At 43.0% G+C, this 21,128-nt stretch overlaps 1 protein-coding gene across 2 annotated transcripts; it reads left to right on the top strand.

The window, feature by feature from the left end:
- Positions 1-422: 422 nt before the first annotated feature.
- Positions 423-21,121, top strand: LOC108107270 (myosin heavy chain, non-muscle). Of its 2 annotated transcripts, XM_041817617.1 has the most exons (14): positions 423-496; positions 1,395-1,670; positions 5,870-6,085; positions 9,563-9,719; positions 11,674-11,795; positions 13,418-13,441; positions 13,784-13,807; positions 14,421-14,513; positions 14,573-17,312; positions 17,399-17,703; positions 17,797-18,327; positions 18,387-19,682; positions 19,737-19,900; positions 20,417-21,121. In XM_041817617.1, the coding sequence occupies exons 2-14, from the start codon at positions 1,539-1,541 to the stop codon at positions 20,556-20,558; spliced, it is 5,946 nt and encodes a 1,981-aa protein (XP_041673551.1). In that variant the 5' UTR covers positions 423-496; positions 1,395-1,538; the 3' UTR covers positions 20,559-21,121. The 2 variants fall into 2 exon arrangements, with proteins under 2 accessions (XP_041673551.1, XP_041673552.1); XM_041817618.1 differs by lacking the exon at positions 13,784-13,807 and having other exon boundaries at positions 424-496.
- Positions 21,122-21,128: the final 7 nt, after the last annotated feature.

The raw sequence follows: 21,128 nt of genomic DNA, 5'->3' as shown, positions 1-21,128 counted from the left end.
AGTTGGAAACCCTGCTTTGAGTGATGACATTTTTTTAAAATTAACTTATGCCCATTTCACACCAACCGTAGCATGAATATCTGTAAATTGTTTTGCTTATATTGATTGAAATTGATCTTCTATATAAGAATCTGTAAGCAAAAATATTAATATAATTCCATATAATCGAAGAAAACGAAAATTAATTTGATAAGTGTGCCCATTTTGCTTTTTTATATAACCCCGCAGCTGTTTACACCGGCCACATACTAGAGTCAGATTCTCACACATGAACCAATTTGAAAATCCGAACATTTACCTTGGATAGTGCGACCGTTTCTTATCTGACTTTTTACTCTGAAACTTATAGCTTTTGGACTTTTCACACCGATCGTAGACTGGTCTCACTGTCTCGTAGAATTTGTTCGTTTGTTGATTCAAGAAAAAAAATTCGAAGCGAGAAGACGTGCGCTCATCAATTGCGGTCAAAATCTTTGTGAGTGAAGTGTCTGTGTGTGTGAGTTGAAAGTGCAGCTGTCGCTAAACAAATGAAAAGCGCATAGTTTTAAAAAAAAAACCGCTGTGGGTGCAAGGCGCCAGCGTTTCGTAGTCATTCGGGGCGGCAATACACCAAAAACAGGCAAACATAACGGCCTATGCCAAAAAACAGACGTAGACTGAATACATGTAGAATTATTTCAACGATACGCCCAAAGTCGCTGACGCCGGCAGAGACGCCGAGTTGCAACAAATGCAGCGAATGCGGGCCTAAATTCAGCTGAATTTCTGAATTTGCACAAACGCGTTGCTGACGCGGTGAAATGGGAGCATAAAAAACCGAAACACAACATTTATGTGCGAAATATGCGAAATTTCGCTCCCATTTGTGTGTGTTTGTGTGAGCTGTGCAAGTGTGTCTGTGTTGCTGAGAGAAGGGAGTGGAAGAGGAAGAGCGAGAGAGAGTGAGGGAGAGAGAAGACGAACAAGAAGATGTGGAGCCGCGCTTATACCTGCTCCGAAAACTGAAAAAGTCGAATTTGGAGTGGCCTCAAACTGAAAAAGAGTCTTCAAAACTGTTTAGCTGCAGTCTTCGGAAATGCAAACTGGTTAATGGTTAATTGCTACGTAGCTGTTTTTCCGCTAAATCACCTCTTCTTGTTCCCCTTCTGTCTCCTATCCTCGCCCACTACTGACGTTGGCTTAAGAAAATTAAAATGTGTGGCCATATTTTTCTTCTCCGCCTCGGCCATTCTTTCGCGCTCTCCCTTTTGAAACTCTCGCCGCGCGTTGTTCTCGTCGCCTTCGTTTTGTGCCGCACTTCCAAGATAAAGAACGCGAAATAAATGCGAATTGTATCTCGGCAGAGACGAGCGAAACATATTCATTTGTTCTCATCGATTTGTTTTGTCCGACAGAAAAGTGCGTTGCAGTCGAATATCCAATAGCCAATAGCCTATAGCCTATAGTCTATAGACGCTGATTACCGATTAGCAGAAAAGGAATTATTCATTAACGGCCGCAGAAAGCTAAACAGAGGGAAACATCAAAGTGCCGCCAAGATGTCGGAAGAAGTAGATCGCAACGATCCGGAGCTCAAGTATCTCTCTGTGGAGCGCAACCAGTTCAACGATCCGGCCACACAGGCCGAGTGGACACAGAAGCGTCTGGTGTGGGTGCCGCACGAGAACCAGGTGAGTCTACTTAACATGGGTCTGATCTAGAGCTCGGCCCTGCGCTATGGTTGTTTCTACCCCTTCTGAATCAGTATGGGAACCACGCCCGAAACTTAAAATACCTGACATAAACCGTATTGATAGCTCCCCGCACAATAGCAACAGGAACAACTACAGCTGCGTTCAGCGTAATAGCCCTGAGAAAAAAAAAATTAATTTTTCTTTTTAAAAACGAAGAGTAAATATATTCTTATTGAAAAAATCTAAAAACAGATACAAATTTGTATTCTTTGATAAAATCTTAAAGTTATAGTCTTTTATAGCTTTAAATTGAAATCGATGAAAACTATACTTCAACCAAAGTAACAATAAAACTTTAAACTCGCAGCCATTTGGGAATGATATCATACTTTTTGTATGACAAAAAACTGAAAACGATTTGACACGTAGTGATATAGATTTTACCGTAGCTGTACATGTTTGTAATCAATTTGCGCAGTGTTTGTCCCCGGCTTTGGGCTTCTTATCAACCAACACCTTTCCGAACTATCCCGGCCCACTCATCGATCGGCCATGAATCATGCCTCTTCGTTCCGTTTATTTTTAATTTTTAACCGGGCCAACTTCGTTGAATTTTTCATTACTTTCGCGCCGCGGTGATAAAATTGGGTAAACATCCGCTGAATCACTCGTTTCTCCTGGGGTGATGCTGAAAGCACCTCGCCGCATTGGTGAGTCCGATTTAACGGTTTTCCTGGTCAAATCCGCGACCATTTGCCGCCAAGAGGCTTTGTCCAATGCCAATACCAAAACCAAAACCAATTTGCATGCAGACGCTCTCTGACTCACCTTCATGTGAGAGTGGTAGCAGGAACGGGCTTAGTTCCCAGTGAGAGCAAGCCATAACAAGTTTTCAACATGGCCAGGTATTTATGTGTTCGATTTGCTTGCCTCAAATAAACATTTACCAATGCCAGAGAAAAAATAAGTTAAGATTGGGTCAAAGAATCAGTGCCCTGGGAGGTTTCTGCTCCCACTCTTGTTTAAAGAATTTGATCGCGAATTCAAACCAATCCGTACAGCAGTATGATAATAAGCTGAATTGTTTGTTTTGTTGCTTTCTTTCTTCACTTTTCTGTTTGGGACGACTTCTTTCAGGTGTCATTCAACTGCATTCCTAAGACTTAATTTTGCGACCATAAACCCAAACAGCTTAAATTAGCAGCCTCGTCTTCATACCCTGGGGTAGCCGGTAATTGCTTTATTTGCCAGAGATAATTCCGGCGCATAGAATGGTAGCACTTCTAGGTGACTTCATATAATAAAACCAGCAACACACCAGAAAAACAAAAGGCAACAACTTCACATTTTTGTGTAATTACGCGATCACCTAAACAGACATTTACTTTACAATGGAATCTCACAAAAAGGCAGCGACAGAGATAAGGCCAAGAAAAAACAAGAAAATAACGACACGAGCGTAAGCGCGCGGGACAGACCGTCGAATAGTCTTAGGGCCGACTCATGAGACAATAGAAACTTTGAGAGATTTGCATTTAGCTCAAACTTTTGCTTCTCTGAAATGTCCAACAGTTACAGCTATGGTTTAACGGGAACGGACCCGGCTAAAAGGCTATTCGCCAATTGTGTCAACACTTGGTTTGTCCGAACAACCCACATTGTTTGGTTTCCAACTGTTCCAACTTTGCGCAATATAGGGGAATTCGTTGAAAAATGGCAACATCAGTCTGAGTACGTGATATTCAAATCCATTTATTTACTTTTTGATAAACAAGGAACCCTTTATTTAGTGGTTAGATTATGTTAGATTTTGTTTACTGATCAGCTCGTGTAGTCTGCATTTGGATATGATGATTCATGTATGTGTTTGCACAAGGAGGGAATATTATTCAGTACCGATTATAAACTAATCCAAGAATTTTTAATGTTATAAAATCATTGTTTTGACTTTGTTCCTATTCCGTCAACAATCTCGAAACATTTATATTGGTAACCAAATCGAAGTCGGTTTAACCTTCGTCATGCCCAGAGAATCGAATCGATTGTAACGAACGCCGATCGTTAAGGGAAATTTGTACACCCGCACATGCCCCCGGAATCGTTTGTTGTTGTTTTCAAGCGTATATGTATGTGTGTTACATGTATTTATAACCAAAAGAAACCACTTTGTACTTTGTGACCACTTCTACTCCGCCCTCGCTTTAGCTGTTCTGGGTTCTGGTGTCCATGCCTGCGAGTGAGTTTTTTCTTTTCGGTTACGGCCACGACAAACAAATCTTTCGACTCTCGTCCGTCCGGTTTACGGTCAACGAACCTGCGCCTCGTATCACGTATGTGTAATATACGTTGCGTACCCTCTCCATCTCCATCTTCACATGCATATGCGATGATCGATTAAACGAAGGAATTATATAAAGGAGTAACAAATTATTGTCGTTCTGCTTGTCGGCATTCAGATCGTGCTCGAGCGGAGGATGATGGGGCTTACGGGGACCCCCTATTCATTGTTCTTTTTATATTTACATTTTCGTATTAGTGTAAACAAAAGAAGTTAGCAAAAACCATACGCTGCCAAAGAGTATTGATGGGTTTGGCTGATAGATATTCGTCGGTTTGGCAGGTTCAAGATGGCTACTCAGCAACCTAAAGTGGTTTCCCAATCTTGACTTCTCTTCTACTCCCTCCGCTACATCCTTCCTTCGAGTCCCCCACTCCGTTCATCATTCTCATCAACACTTTCTCAGCACCCTTTGCTTTGTTTGTAGGTGTTGTTTTATATTTTCATTGGTTTCGCTCGAACGATTGCCCGGAATGCCCGAGTTGCCGTTCAGTGAGAATTCGAGACAGATGACCTCATATGGCCAGCTCTTGCTTCAGACTCTCGCTGCCTGCTAATTTCCTTGGCTCGATAACTTCAATTCCTCTCTTTAGGGGCATTCCAAAAACGTGATTCATGGTCCAACGGGGGAACCATTTTTCGATTCGCTTATGCTTCTTCTGCCGTAGTTGCAAAAGCCTTGCATGTGGTGTGTTCAAACTGTCAAATGTTTTATGTGACATTTTTTGGCGGAATACATACCGTCTGTTGAGAGAGGGGGGGAAAATCGGAAAATATGTTTAGGCAAAAGTACTCGAAATTGCTTAGATAAATTTTTCAGCTTGCTAGCGCATGTATCGCATTTTGCCATATGTCGATCTAGTGTGCCGAAAGTTATCACTCGGTTATTTTTCCACACGGCATAGAGCAAAAATAATAGTTTCGGTTGCGCGCTTGACTTTCGGGAATTTAAACGAACTTATTACATGCATTAAATGGTTTCATATCCGTCATATCCGCTCAAGAATAACGACTTTCTTATGGCTGTTTATCCCTAGTACCGGAAAAGCGCAAAGATAACACAGCCAACAGCAGCGTAAAGCGAGAGCGAGATCCGATGCTGATCGTTAGGGCGTGCGCGTGCTTAATTTAATGGACCCTGTCTGGGCTGGGATGCTTTGCAGATGCTCCTGCACTGCTACAGAAGGTTGTTGTTGGTCTTAATGCATTTCTAGTTTGCAGCGGCAGCACTTCACTCTGCTGTTTAATGACTGAATTACGGAGTGCCCCTGATTTGATTAATGTTAATGCGCCGCTTGTAGCATGCCCCAAGAACCAAAGCACCCATTGTTATTTCTTCACTTGAATTATAATTGAAGCAGCATGGATGATTATGAAATTTTCGCAAAATATTTTTGTTCGATTCCACTTTAAAGTTCTTCAGGTGAGGGAAATTCTGATGTAGCCTTAGACAGTTACGGCCAAAAATTCGTGATGACCATATAAAAATTACATATAGTTGAATACACGCCTTGAACTTGTAACGCATCGTATGGCGAAGGGGAAGGGGCTAGACAGGCGGACAGACAGTTGCATCTGCCTCCCGTTGTTCTGTTGCCTCTGTTCTTGTTCCGTCTGCCTTGGCCACTTGAATGGGTGCAGTTTTTCCCTATGCATTTCTCTTGCCAGCCAGAGAGCAGAGCCTAAGTGGCTCATCTTCTGGCGCTTGACTCATGCAGCGTTGTTGCACTTGTTGTGTTTATCGCCTACCCGCTGAGATAAAGAAAAAACATACATACTTTTTGTTTTGCATAACAACCCCTTTCCTGTGGATCAAAGATTGCAACCGTGAATAACCCATCATTTTTTATTTTTACAGGGCTTTGTGGCCGCCAGTATTAAGCGAGAGCATGGCGACGAGGTCGAAGTGGAGTTGGCCGAGACTGGCAAGCGGGTGATGATCCTGCGCGATGATATACAGAAGATGAATCCGCCAAAGTTCGACAAAGTCGAGGACATGGCCGAGCTGACGTGCCTAAACGAGGCCTCCGTTTTGCACAACATCAAGGACAGATACTACTCTGGCCTGATCTATGTGAGTACCACGAATAATAGTTTGTTTGTTTTGGACGCCCCAAACGTAGCGCCAGCTGCCGGCAACGTGACGTTGGGTTGATGATGATTCTGAGTAAACAGCCACCTTCCCTTTTCATCGATTGTTTTCGCTTTGCTGGAAATTTTGAAAGGCATAACGTTTTCAAGCCGTCTTGCCTCATAGCATTTCTATTTACTTAAAAGCATCGCAAATATTTGACTCTCAAAGCCCAATCACTCAATACTTCGTTGCATTCGTCACATGCCGAATGATTTATAAACATTAACTTTATTTTTTGTCGCCTACTCTTTGCCTTTCAGCATATCCGCTAATAATTGGCATGCCAAAAGCATTTCGAATCGCGTAGAAAGCCAGCTAAAAGTTAATTTTTGAATTGATGAGAAACAAATTTCAAGTGGCGCATTTAAATTCGGCTTCATAAATTTTATCTGCTTTGCTGTTGTGGCTCTCCCTCTTTTCTCCAATGCTTTTTTAAATCATTAAATAAGTGTTTCAATTGCGAGCTTCAATTGATATCGATTTATCTGATCACATAACGTATTCCCCGAAAACGGGGATAGATGCCCAGGCTTGAACATTCGCCACCATTTTACTTCTTGATTTATGTACATAGATATTGTATTTTTAGTATCTGGTTATCTTTAAACAAAAATCAGGTGGAGAAGCCGACGAACCCAACTACTATTATTGGGATTACAATTACATTTCAAATTACAATTTAGTTTCGTTACCAAGCAAACTCTGGCATCAGTTGTAGGTGTCTTGCATGCTGCCTTCTCACTCTATTTCTGCCTGTTAGCCTTGATTTTTCATTTGCTATACTTTTATTCGCCACCATGAGGCAGTTTCATTTGCGGCTTCTTTTTTGTATTGTTTCATATCAAATTATGTGCCGCTTTTTACATATGTACATATATACTAAGACTGCCACTTATCAGTCTCTCTCTTTTCGTTTTGGGAGTTTTAATTTATTGCCGAAACGCTTGTAGTTGCAGCTTTTTGATGTGGGCGCGAACTGCTTCAAATTTGTTCATATTGTTGTTGGTCGGCTATGCTTCAGCGCACTTGGCATTGTTGTTGTTGGCCAATTCGTGCGCCGCTTAACCGTTTACATAAATACGCCTAGTACTCTGCGTGCGTCCCTTTCTCGCTTCTACCACTCTTGCCCCTATTTGTCCCATTAAATTTGCTTGCCAATTGTTGCTAACTTGTTGCACGGAGGAAGCGAGACTTAGAGAGCTTAGTGCTGCGGGGGCTGCACTTAACGGCATAATTATAATAATTTGTTGACATTTAATTCGATTTTTAAAATTCACTTAAATTAATGCGCCTGGCAGCTGTCGACTTTTGACTGCCTGTAGCTTGTACGCTAATTAATACGCGTCGGCAAGAAGAATGACTTTTACACGGTCATATACACGCACACCAATGGCGACTAACTCATGGATTTTCGTATGCAAATCGAACTGTCAACACCTTTCAAGCACTGTGAAGAAGCAGAAACTAGAAAATATGGCCGATTGGGTTGTCACAACAATATTCGAAAAATTTATCTTATAAGGTTTAGTTCCTCCAATTAATATTTCAATATTGCTAAACATTTGACTTACACCATGCCCCTCTTCTGATGCCTAAAGGAGGTAAAATTAGGCTTGACATTTTCAGCAAAACATCTTCGTCTGCCGCCGTGTTTGGCGCAATTAATTGGTTTATGTACATCTGGTGATTGGGTGCAATTGCTCGAAGCTAGCCATGTATTCAGCAATATTCCATTTGCATTCTGTCAGCGGCGGTGGCATCCGAAATGATCGCATTTGACAACGCAGCGGCAATAGGGGGGAATGACGACGATGGCGCCTTTGCAGCTGGTGTCATCTTAAGCTAAGTCTTTGAGATGCGCTAATTGAAATGGGTAGCCGAATTGAACGAACGTCGTATTAATATAAGATTGCTGTGGCTGTTGGCTCGCAAATGAGCAAATGACTGCAAATGAGCCACACAAAGCGTGCTCTTTGTGGCAAATAAATTACGTTCCCTGCATATCAGCTGAACAATTTGTTTGCAAATATTGGCACTAGTAGAAAGCCCCAGAAGGCGGAGGCATGGGAGGCAGAAGTACTTTTGAGTAGGTGCATGCATTGTTCGTTGCGTCGTTGCTGTTCACAATGCTTCTTTAGCCAAAATTGTTTCAAAGCCACAATCAAAAGCAAATCCACAGTGTATAAGGTTTCTTATGACTTATTTGACAGGGTCCCGTTGCCTATAGACATCTATTTTTTTTTCAAAGGTTCTTTTAGCTCTCATTTGACAATTCTGATTACTAAGCCTTGCACGTTTGTGATAACTCGCCTTTATTCTCCTCCCTACAATCTCAGGTACAAATAAATCCCTATATAATTGGCGTGCCAACGCTTATTGAGTTTGCATATGTTTTATGATTTTATTTATTCGCTGACCAAATAAGGCTCCATATTAACAGAGGGTTTAGTGATTGATGAGGTGGGGTAAGGTAGATTTATGCACCAGGATAATGACTCAAACTCGGGTAACCGAAGTGATTCAAAAACGAATTTGGCAAAGATCGCCACGAGTCATCGCCCCTTCTAAACGATTGCCAAAAACAGCGAAGAAACAACAGAAACTGAAAAACATTTTTACGCCATTTTTGGAAGCCTGACACACGCACATACACAGCCAAGGTAAGGTGGCTGATTGGCAAGACGTGATTTTACTGTTGACTTTGGGTTTTGTGAGTCACTCTTCTCTATCCTCTGTTCTCCTCATCACCCTCACCTGGTCTTGAGAGCGTCGAAGAGATTTTCTCCACTCTGACTTGTATCAGCATTACTTTCCATTTCGATCTGTGTGGGCTGGCCCCACATTTCTCCACCTCTTTTGATACACTTTTGCGCGCCGCTGAGAAGTTCGCAGCAATCGCATTTAATGTTGGGCATATACATATTTAAATGGTACAACAAATAGCAAAAGCCGCATACTTAGTGCCCACGCCACTGTCTCGGTCCCAATCGCAATCGCAGTTATGTAGGCTGCCGCTTGATAGATACCACCAACGGATTCGGATTCGGATACAGATAGAGCAGCGTGTACAAATACATGCGTCCGCTGTTTATGGTACTGACCAACTTTAAAGCACATGTTTTTTAGATTGCCAGGCGTTTGTGCGAGTTTGGGCTACATTAACAAGGCCACTGAACATCAGTTGCCGATTTCTAGGTTGCTACTAACAGTATATGCAGCTCGAAAATGACCAACCATAAGCTCCGTAAATCATGCAAGTAAGATATGCCTCTATAGATCTCTCAGTAGCAGATACCCTATATACCTGTGATTCAAACAAAGCGGAGCCAAATCCAAAAATCCGCAAACTTACATTTTTAAATATTCGTATTTTATGAATTTAACTAATTCTCTGGGCTTACCCTCTTTTATTTACAGACATATTCCGGTCTTTTCTGCGTTGTGGTCAATCCCTACAAGAAACTACCAATATACACCGAAAAAATAATGGAACGCTACAAGGGCATAAAGCGACACGAAGTTCCTCCTCATGTATTTGCAATAACGGATAGTGCCTATAGAAACATGTTAGGTGGTAAGTATTCTGTAAGGCACCTCTAAAAGTAATTTTCGTGTTTACTTTAATCGCGCACTGGTATTGAGGGATATTCATTCAAATTGTATTCTCCACATAAACAAGCAAAAGTTATACCCAAACTAAGTTGATAAGATAAAACCTGGCCAAGTTTACTCAGTAAGACGGTTTTTCCACGAACCGAAAAACCTCACAAAGCTGCATTTGTGTTTCCTTCATTAGTAAAAGAGGGTGAATCACTTCCAAATATGTCCCTATTCATGACTGATTGTGTGTCTCCTAATCACAAACTGGTTGCTTTTTCTGCTTGCATTTCAAATGGAATTTTTTTTTTCGATTTCCTTTTCACTGAAGTTGCTCTTCAGTTCGGGCTTCAGTAAGTTTCAATGGTTTACATGCCTGTTTTGAGCGCAACGTGGCAGTAGGAGATGACTCACGCGGTGCTGGTAGTCTCCTGCTCGAGGCCAGACAATCTTACCGGGGCTCTACCTATAGGCTCTTGCTTGTGTGGGTATTGTGTATGTGTGACATCACCATATTTGGATCTAAAACTGAACTCAGCTCCGCTTGGACAGCAGCTTTGTTTGCTCCATCATCATCTTTGCTTTTGTCGTAGCCGTGGAAATGTTTAAACAAATCGTCACCTCACTCTGTTCACCGTTTTTAACGCTTAATAAATTTCTGTTTATGCATGATTGTATTTCTCCAGTATACCTTTCTTTTGAGAAGTTCACTTTTGCAGCCTTAAGGGAGTGGCAGTTTCCTTGATTTATTTCGCTGGTTTTAAATAATCTTAGCCCAACCCCATCGCCTTTGACATATACCATTGCCGCGAAACACGCACCACAATCAGTTCGAGGATTATCTGGAGACTGTGGAGCTGGACAATCGAGACACACCTTCAGTTTATGCAGATCCCCCGACTTGTGGCGATCGCAAGTCTTCCAACTCCAATAAACTTCAACTTCGCCATAAAAATTCCATTTCATACTGTATCTTGCGCTGTTCATAATATGCCAATGTCATATAAGTCTTGTTCACGATAAAATGACACGCCTTGACTTTGAATGCAATAATGTATAATAATATAATATAGCTACATAAGGGTCGGTTACCTAGCGTTGGACAGATGTTGTGCTTATCTTTATTTTTTCAGTTGTTTTAATCAGGAATTTATTTTGGGAGCGCATTGTTTTAATTGCCGCTTGATCAGCAATATATCTGCTGTATACATATATGTATGTATACCCACTTTTTTTGAAGAAATAATTTTAACTAAAAAAACCTCAAAATCAAATAAATATTCCCATAGAGTGATGTGTAGATTGAGATATTTCGGGCCTTTTATGGTCGGATATTGAATGTAGTATGTATAAATATGCAACCGGCTTTATCCATAATAATAAATAAGTACGGGGTCGTGATGTGGAAGCTGTGTGGAGCTCGGTGCCTAAAAATCATGGCAATCAGAGTAGAAATAAATGACTCGCTATGTCTCTATGCCTGAGTTTGTGGTTAACTCAATGCTGGATCGTATGACGAGGCTGCCATGTGGGTGGGGTGATCCCGGGGAGCAGTGCATATCTAGTTCGTTATATTCTAGATAGGATCATTGGCGCCATATCGATACCCATGTACAAAACAATTTACTGGGACCAGTTGCTGTTCGAATCTTTCAGATACATAGGCTGAAATCAACGGTTTTTGTTATCGGTTTATTTATTTATTATTTCTCGCCCGCCGCCAACCCCTTAGCTCTTTATATTCAGCGTATTCAGCTTTGTTTTTGCACTCTTGAATTTAGGTCAACAGAAACTTCAAGCTGAGCTTGGTGTTTTTCATTTTGTTAATTTTTTAGCTGGTCAAACGCATTGTTCCGTTCACGAAGTGTATCACTTGCTTAACGCTTCTCTCATATGCCCAGCTCACAGCCTTTTCTCTTTCTTCCCTGCAGATCGCGAAGACCAATCGATTTTGTGTACTGGCGAATCGGGTGCTGGCAAGACGGAGAACACCAAGAAGGTTATCCAGTTTCTAGCTTATGTGGCAGCCTCCAAACCCAAGGGCTCGGGTGCGGTAAGTACAGAAGTGTAGAAACCGAAACGCGTATATCTGAAAATCGAAGCAAATGCAAAGCTGTAGCTACTGACGGTGGAGAGTGCGTTGAAGTAATTTGTCGGAAAGTTCAGATACAGTTCCATATAGTTCTTCTGTTTGGAAAATGTCTATTAAACTAACATTAATAGCACGCAAACCCGACAAATTTCATTGTTTGCTATTGTAATTAATTGACGTTTGCAACGTTCGTGGTTGATGCACGACTTTTATATAAAAAGGTTACTGGACTGAAAATAGTTTTTAATGTTACTTCGAAACTTTGAATTTGTCTCAAAGTTACTAATGTAATTTTAGCCCGTATTAGTAAAGGGTTTATTTTGTTCGTTGAGCCGACAATATAATGTATATATATTCGTAATCAGGAATTCTAGACCTAGAAAAAAAGAACTTGAATTCAACGATTCAGAACCCTCAACTGATTTTCCCCATATGGTGGACGGTGGAGGGTTACGTTTTAATATTTGGATGGTTGATCACTTGGCAGCTGGCTTATGTGCTTTACAGGGGGCTGACGCACACTTCATTAATCAAGAGTCGTACGTTGCTGACAAATTTTGTAATTTACAGCAATAAAATAAACACCATTAAAAAGAAGCGAGAACTGAATTGTGGGGAATAGCAATTGACAAAAAAAACGAAAAGCCACATAGCGAACTACAATTTTTGTTACTGTTGGGTGTTCCAAAACCATAATTGGAAGAAATACTATTTTTTTATTTAATCCTTTTGAACACACAAGCTGGTCTTGAGCTCCAAACACACTTTTTGAAAACGAACGCATAAAACGTTTGCTACCTTATATGAGCCTTGTTTCTGCGACCGATGTTGATTCGACTTGACTGCTGAGAGCGTGATAGGTTGGCCATACACTAAGGAAATTTCCAAATTAGTGAAAAAAGAGAGAATGCTTATTTGTAATAGTCCAACATTGTAATGCCGATGTGGTACAAAAAAATTAATTCTTTCGATGAAAATGTATCAGTTAGCATCAGGTACTTCTATAAATAAACGCAGATGATTAATGATAATGATAGATGGCGAAGCCAAACAACAAATACTGAATCACTGGAAGTTATTGATACTGTTGCAGTCAATTGAATCGGAAAGAAAATAGTTTGTTTTAGAGTTATTTTTATCAGTCATAGATAAAAGAAGCGATAAGACTTTTGCCCGTGATATACCTTGCATTTGCTTTAACATTGGTATCGTCTTTTTCCTTTATTAAGTGAGCTAAGTTTAAATTTGTTTGCTTGATGCTGAGGATGACGCAAAAATAAAATTAATTACTTCTGATATATTTTATTATTTATTTATTGATCTTCTTTATTTTCATGTCCTACACACAAACACACCACAATGTCACACAACACACCTATAAATACACGCACACTCCCTTTACATTGGACATTGGTTGTTGCCTTCACTCTCAACTCTGCTCAATATGCTATACATATGTTTATATAATTTGTATATATAATCTGTATAAATCGCCGCCAAATATCACAATCAATCCAAATATCCAACAACCAAATCAAAACCGAACCTCAACACCTCCAACCAATTGCCAACAACTCTAACAGGTGCCTCATCCTGCCGTTCTCATTGTAAGTATTCTAGGAGTGACAAACCTTAAATGTTATCCCACTTTGTGTTTCGAAATTAACACTATTTTTTTAAGCATATTTAAAGTTTTGGTTTACTTGACATTGACCTATCCGCACATTTGTGTTTTACACAGTTTTTTGCATTCGATATTTTCAAATGTAACCTAAATCTAAGTATTAACCCTTTCCAAATGAAATCTCCCTACTCTTTGTTTTGTCTGCCCTGTTATCGTTCCAACCAAGCCAACATTCATCTACTCAATTTCATCTCTCTGCTCTGCTCTGCTCTGATCCGATCTGCTCTGCCCCCTCTTTGTACTACATATGCCAACGTAATTTTAGAGTAGTCATCAAGAGACATTTGCGGTAAAGTATGCTAAACGTACATCACTCCTGGACCTTTACAAATCATTTTGTAGTATTCTTGTATATTTAGACATTTATAGTACATCATTTTATTTTGTAGCCCAATAGTTTGATTTGTTTATATGATATCAAGACCAAATATGCCGAAGCGTGTGAATGATGCGACCCCTCAAGAAATCCTGAATATCCATCCCGTACCCCTTAACCCCATTCCTACCTAATTGCAGAACTTCTCGGTGAACACAAACAAGTACATTAGGGTCCAGATTGCGACCCAAAGTCAAAATCAGTCAATAAAGGTAGTCAATGGATTGAAGATGGTGAAAATTAATTCCAAGTATCCAGAGGTAATCTCCGGACAACGCCGCTGGGCCGGCATTGATATTGAGAAGCTGTAGGAGATCGTCCAGTGTTTATTGTCCTTCGTATAGTTTGGCTTTGGCTTCTTCCTGCATGTTTCTGTAGTCTAATCGTTGTTTATACATTTTGTGCTGCTTGTGATGTCTGTAGTTGTGTTAAAAATGTAGACTGCTTTCTTGTATGTTTTTGGCTAACACCTAACCTGTGAGTACGTAAAGCCCAAGGCCTTAACAACATCTTCATCTTTAAACAGGGTGAGTTGGAGCAACAACTGCTGCAGGCGAATCCCATACTGGAAGCCTTCGGCAACGCCAAGACCGTCAAAAACGATAACTCATCGCGTTTCGTGAGTAGTGACTTACCTTTCAAGCAAAAAAATTTGCTAAATAGCTTACCGTTTTGCAGGGCAAATTCATCAGGATTAATTTCGATGCCTCAGGCTTCATCTCGGGGGCCAATATCGAAACCTATCTTCTGGAGAAGTCTCGTGCCATTCGTCAAGCGAAGGACGAACGAACATTCCATATTTTTTACCAGTTGCTGGCGGGGGCTACACCGGAGCAGCGCGAGAAGTTTATACTAGATGACGTCAAGTCCTATGCATTCCTGTCCAATGGCAGTCTGCCCGTGCCCGGCGTGGACGACTACGCCGAGTTTCAGGCAACGGTCAAATCGATGAACATAATGGGCATGACGTCCGAGGACTTTAACTCGATATTCCGCATAGTAAGTGCCGTTCTTCTCTTCGGAAGCATGAAATTCCGTCAAGAACGTAACAACGACCAAGCTACGCTGCCGGACAACACGGTGGCCCAGAAGATCGCGCATCTACTCGGTCTTAGTGTTACGGACATGACTCGAGCCTTCCTGACGCCACGCATCAAAGTGGGTCGCGACTTTGTCACTAAAGCTCAGACAAAGGAGCAGGTTGAGTTCGCTGTAGAGGCCATTGCTAAAGCGTGCTACGAGCGCATGTTTAAGTGGCTGGTAAACCGCATTAACCGTTCCCTAGACCGCACTAAGCGCCAGGGTGCATCCTTCATCGGCATTCTCGACATGGCAGGCTTTGAAATATTTGAGCTAAACTCCTTCGAGCAGCTATGCATTAACTATACCAATGAAAAACTGCAGCAGCTATTCAACCATACCATGTTCATTTTGGAGCAAGAGGAGTACCAGCGCGAGGGCATTGAGTGGAAGTTCATCGACTTTGGACTGGACCTACAGCCTACCATAGATCTGATCGATAAACCCGGTGGCATAATGGCTCTGCTGGATGAGGAGTGCTGGTTCCCTAAGGCCACCGACAAGACCTTTGTTGACAAGCTAGTATCGGCCCACTCCATGCATCCAAAGTTTATGAAAACCGATTTCCGCGGTGTCGCTGACTTCGCTATCGTGCATTACGCTGGACGCGTTGACTACTCTGCAGCCAAGTGGCTCATGAAGAACATGGACCCGTTGAACGAGAACATTGTGTCGCTTCTGCAGGGTTCGCAGGATCCGTTCGTTGTGAACATCTGGAAGGATGCGGAGATCGTTGGCATGGCACAGCAGGCTCTCACTGATACCCAGTTTGGGGCCCGCACCCGCAAGGGCATGTTCCGTACCGTGTCCCATCTGTATAAGGAGCAGCTGGCAAAGTTGATGGACACGCTGCGTAACACGAACCCGAACTTTGTGCGCTGTATCATACCTAACCACGAGAAGCGCGCCGGCAAGATCGATGCTCCCTTGGTGCTCGACCAGTTGCGTTGCAATGGCGTGCTCGAGGGCATTCGCATCTGCCGGCAGGGCTTCCCTAATCGCATACCCTTCCAGGAGTTCCGCCAACGCTACGAACTGCTCACGCCTAATGTGATTCCCAAAGGTTTCATGGACGGAAAGAAGGCCTGCGAGAAGATGATTCAGGCGCTGGAGCTCGATTCGAACCTGTATCGAGTGGGTCAGTCGAAGATCTTTTTCCGCGCTGGTGTCCTCGCTCATTTAGAGGAGGAGCGTGATTTCAAGATTTCCGACCTGATCGTCAACTTCCAGGCCTTCTGCCGTGGCTTTCTCGCACGTCGCAACTACCAGAAACGCCTGCAGCAGCTTAACGCCATTCGTATTATCCAACGTAATTGTGCCGCCTACCTAAAGCTTCGCAACTGGCAATGGTGGCGTCTCTATACAAAAGTCAAGCCTCTATTAGAGGTAACTAAACAGGAAGAGAAGCTCGTTCAGAAAGAGGATGAGCTGAAGCAGGTGCGCGAGAAGCTTGATACTCTAGCCAAGAACACTCAGGAGTACGAGCGCAAGTACCAGCAAGCTCTGGTGGAGAAGACCACTCTAGCAGAACAGCTACAAGCCGAGATCGAACTATGCGCTGAAGCCGAGGAATCGCGTTCGCGCTTGATGGCGCGCAAACAGGAATTGGAGGATATGATGCAGGAGCTGGAGACGCGCATCGAGGAAGAGGAGGAACGTGTTCTTGCCCTAGGAGGCGAGAAAAAGAAATTGGAGCTGAATATTCAAGACCTTGAAGAACAGCTAGAGGAAGAGGAGGCCGCCCGTCAGAAATTACAATTAGAGAAGGTGCAGCTCGACGCCAAGATTAAAAAGCACGAAGAAGATCTCGCTCTTACTGACGACCAGAACCAAAAACTTCTAAAGGAGAAGAAACTGTTGGAAGAGCGAGCTAACGATCTGTCCCAGACCCTTGCTGAGGAGGAGGAGAAGGCAAAACACCTGGCAAAGCTGAAGGCCAAACACGAGGCAACGATTGCAGAGCTTGAGGAACGCATGCACAAGGATCAGCAGCAGCGACAGGAGTCCGATCGATCCAAGCGAAAAATCGAAACCGAAGTTGCAGACCTTAAAGAGCAGCTCAACGAGCGCCGTGTCCAGGTAGATGAGATGCAGGCTCAGCTGGCCAAGCGCGAGGAAGAACTTACTCAGACTTTGTTGCGAATCGACGAGGAATCTGCCACAAAGGCCGCCGCACAGAAGGCTCAGCGCGAGCTGGAGTCACAACTTGCCGAGATTCAGGAAGATCTAGAGGCGGAAAAGGCGGCGCGTGCCAAGGCGGAGAAGGTGAGACGCGACCTAAGTGAGGAACTGGAGGCCCTCAAGAATGAGTTGCTTGACTCCTTGGACACCACAGCAGGTAGGAATGACATTCCCCTCTTCGTCTATTAATTAATGAATTATCTGTACTGCATATACTTAAAACTTAATTAATTTGAAAATCAGCTCAACAGGAACTGCGTTCTAAGCGCGAACAAGAGTTGGCCACGCTAAAAAAGTCGCTGGAAGAGGAGACTGTAAACCACGAAAGTGTATTGGCCGATATGCGCCACAAACATTCGCAGGAGCTTAACGGCATTAACGACCAGCTAGAAAACCTTCGCAAAGCCAAGACAGTCCTTGAAAAGGCAAAAGGTACCTTGGAGGCCGAGAACGCTGACCTGGCCACTGAACTGCGTAGCGTCAACAGCTCTCGCCAAGAGAACGATCGCCGGCGCAAGCAGGCAGAATCGCAGATTGCTGAATTGCAGGTAAATATTGGCGCGAAAATAAAGCAGTATCTGAGCTGGTCGGAAGTGAAGATACTTTAGGATACATTCACTAATTGTCAAAATGTTCCACAGGTAAAGCTGGCTGAGATTGAACGTGCTCGTTCGGAACTGCAGGAGAAGTGCACAAAACTGCAACAGGAGGCAGAAAACATAACAAACCAGCTGGAGGAAGCAGAATTGAAGGCTTCGGCTGCAGTCAAGTCTGCGAGCAATATGGAATCGCAGCTCACAGAAGCTCAACAGCTGTTGGAGGAAGAAACGCGCCAGAAGTTGGGTCTCAGCTCAAAGCTGCGTCAGATCGAATCTGAAAAGGAAGCTCTGCAAGAGCAACTTGAGGAGGATGATGAAACGAAGCGCAACTTCGAACGTAAGCTGGCTGAGGTGACCGCCCAAATGCAGGAGATTAAGAAGAAGGCCGAAGAGGACGCGGATCTGGCCAAGGAACTGGAGGAGGGTAAAAAGCGACTTAATAAGGACATTGAGGCCTTGGAGCGTCAGGTCAAGGAACTTATTGCCCAGAATGACCGTCTCGATAAAAGCAAAAAGAAGATTCAATCAGAGCTTGAAGATGCCACCATTGAGTTGGAGGCGCAACGCACGAAGGTGAGTCTTTGTTTTGTTCCTAATCAAACACTATTTAACAATATTATGTGCCTCGACAGGTGCTGGAATTGGAGAAGAAACAAAAGAACTTCGACAAGATCCTTGCTGAGGAGAAAGCCATATCAGAACAGATTGCGCAGGAGCGCGACACTGCAGAACGGGAGGCACGTGAAAAGGAGACAAAGGTGCTGTCGGTTTCTCGCGAGCTAGACGAAGCCTTTGACAAGATAGAAGACCTCGAGAATAAGCGCAAGTCCCTCCAAAACGAGCTCGACGACCTGGCCAACACACAAGGCACTGCCGATAAGAACGTCCACGAACTGGAGAAGGCGAAGAGGGCGCTAGAGTCTCAACTGATTGAACTAAAAGCACAAAACGAAGAACTCGAAGACGATCTTCAGCTAACAGAAGACGCAAAACTGCGCCTTGAAGTCAACATGCAGGCCTTACGGTCCCAGTTCGAACGCGATTTGTTGGCTAAAGAAGAAGGCGCCGAGGAAAAAAGACGCGGACTTGTTAAGCAACTGAGGGATCTGGAGACCGAATTGGACGAGGAACGTAAACAGCGCACGGCCGCTGTGGCTGCGAAAAAGAAGTTGGAGGGTGACCTGAAGGAAATCGAGACCACAATGGAAATGCATAATAAGGTGAAGGAGGATGCATTGAAGCACGCGAAGAAGCTGCAAGCACAAGTCAAAGACGCATTGCGCGACGCCGAGGAGGCCAAGGCCGCCAAGGAGGAACTGCAGGCGTTAAGTAAGGAGGCCGAGCGTAAAGTAAAGGCTTTGGAGGCAGAAGTATTACAACTTACCGAGGATCTGGCCAGCTCAGAGAGGGCGCGCCGTGCTGCCGAAACGGAACGCGACGAGCTGGCCGAGGAAATCGCCAATAATGCCAATAAGGGGTCCTTGATGATCGATGAGAAGCGCCGATTGGAGGCCCGCATCGCCACACTTGAGGAGGAGCTGGAGGAGGAACAGTCCAACTCTGAGGTTCTGCTTGATCGTAGCCGCAAAGCGCAGTTGCAGATTGAGCAGTTGACCACAGAACTTGCCAATGAGAAATCCAATTCTCAGAAGAATGAAAACGGCCGAGCTCTGCTCGAACGCCAGAACAAGGAACTGAAGGCAAAACTAGCCGAAATCGAGACAGCGCAGCGCACTAAGGTAAAGGCCACGATCGCTACGCTCGAGGCCAAAATTGGAAACCTCGAGGAGCAGCTTGAGAACGAGGGCAAGGAACGGCTATCGCAGCAGAAGGCCAATCGCAAGATGGACAAGAAAATCAAGGAGCTAACGATGAACATCGAAGACGAACGAAGACATGTTGATCAGCACAAGGAGCAAATGGATAAGGTAAAGCAAAAAAAATGTTTTAAGGGTACGATATTAAAGATTTTTCGATTACAGCTGAACAGCCGCATTAAGCTGCTTAAGCGCAACCTGGACGAGACCGAAGAGGAGTTGCAGAAGGAAAAGACGCAGAAGCGCAAGTACCAGCGGGAATGCGAGGATATGATCGAATCGCAAGAAGCCATGAATCGTGAAATTAACTCTCTTAAAACGAAGCTACGGTAAGTTGTGGGCTGTGCTGGTTACATTTCCTTATAATAAGGGCGGGAGTCTCCCTTGGTGTCGCGCAGGGTTGCGTTTTTGATTATTGTTTGAAATTTATTTTTGGTTCAAGCTCCATACAAGTGGCCGAGACTGAAAAGGCCAAGGCATATTCTCCCAAAAAGGATGCCGCACTCATTATGAATTGTGAGGGTCTGCATTAGGTTTCGTTTCGCTTCGTTCCTTTTTCGTAGGCTGTAAGTGCTGCTGTACGCCATGATCCCTAGAATCAGTGAATGTTAACCGAACCCAGCAACCAAAACATCGTCTTCTGTTTGCATGTTAGGAACAAAATACGTCACCAAGCCTGGATTGCAAACTTCTGCTGTTTCCCAAACTTCCTTAAAAATAGTTCTTAGTCGTGAACAAATCGTACCCTCTGTTTAGACTTATCTGTTGCCCCTGCACGTTCTTCCATAACTAAGCAATCCATCGAAAACCCAAATATTTATTATTTATTGTAATTCCCTTCTTAGGCGTACCGGCGGCATCGGTATCAGCTCCAGCCGGCTCACGGGCACACCTTCATCGAAGCGCGCGGGAGGCGGAGGTGGCGGCGGTGGCGACGACTCATCGGTGCAGGATGAATCATTAGATGGAGAGGATTCTGGCAATTGACGAGTTAATTATTAAATGAACATAAAGTTGAAGCGGAGGAAGAAGGTGAAGATGATAAGCAAAATAAACGATTATATTTAATGTTTCTTTTATATAATTTCTCTGTTATTTTTTATATAAACTATTATTAAAACGTAAACAAACAAAACCATAATTTTTATAACGAAAAATATAAACTAAAAAGAAAATACAATGTTGTAAAACACTCCCACTATTTACAAATCATAAACACAATAATTTGACCATCCCTCGAACGGCTGCGGATTAAAGAAGCCAACGAAGTAAAGTTTATATATTAAACAGAAAAATTAGCAGTGAGACGCGTTAGCTCTGAACTACACAAACCATCAAAGATCATTTTAAAGAGACTAAATCAGCAAGACACTCATTTCCACATTTTTAGTAACCTATTAGAAGTAATCAATGCAATATGTAATTTATGCATTTAACAACTAAAATGGTTTTCAAAAAGAAACAACAGAAAATCAAATGTTGAACACAGAACTAATATACGAATTTTGTTTTTGTTTACAACTAAACAATAAAATATTTGCTACATGAAATATATAT

This window comes from Drosophila eugracilis, unplaced genomic scaffold (genome assembly GCF_018153835.1).
Source record: "Drosophila eugracilis isolate 14026-0451.02 unplaced genomic scaffold, ASM1815383v1 contig_1765, whole genome shotgun sequence".
Classification (NCBI taxonomy): Eukaryota; Metazoa; Arthropoda; class Insecta; order Diptera; family Drosophilidae; genus Drosophila; species Drosophila eugracilis.
Note: the sequence above shows the minus strand (reverse complement) of the source record. Positions and strands in the feature narration are given on the sequence as shown.

Coding starts and splice junctions, on each gene's coding strand:
- LOC108107270 (XM_041817617.1), top strand. CDS start 1,539: ATGTCGGAAGAAGTAGATCGCAACGATCCGGAGCTCAAGTATCTCTCT. Junction 17,313..17,398: donor CTCCTTGGACACCACAGCAG/GTAGGAATGACA, acceptor TTTGAAAATCAG/CTCAACAGGAACTGCGTTCT. Junction 17,704..17,796: donor CGCAGATTGCTGAATTGCAG/GTAAATATTGGC, acceptor AATGTTCCACAG/GTAAAGCTGGCTGAGATTGA.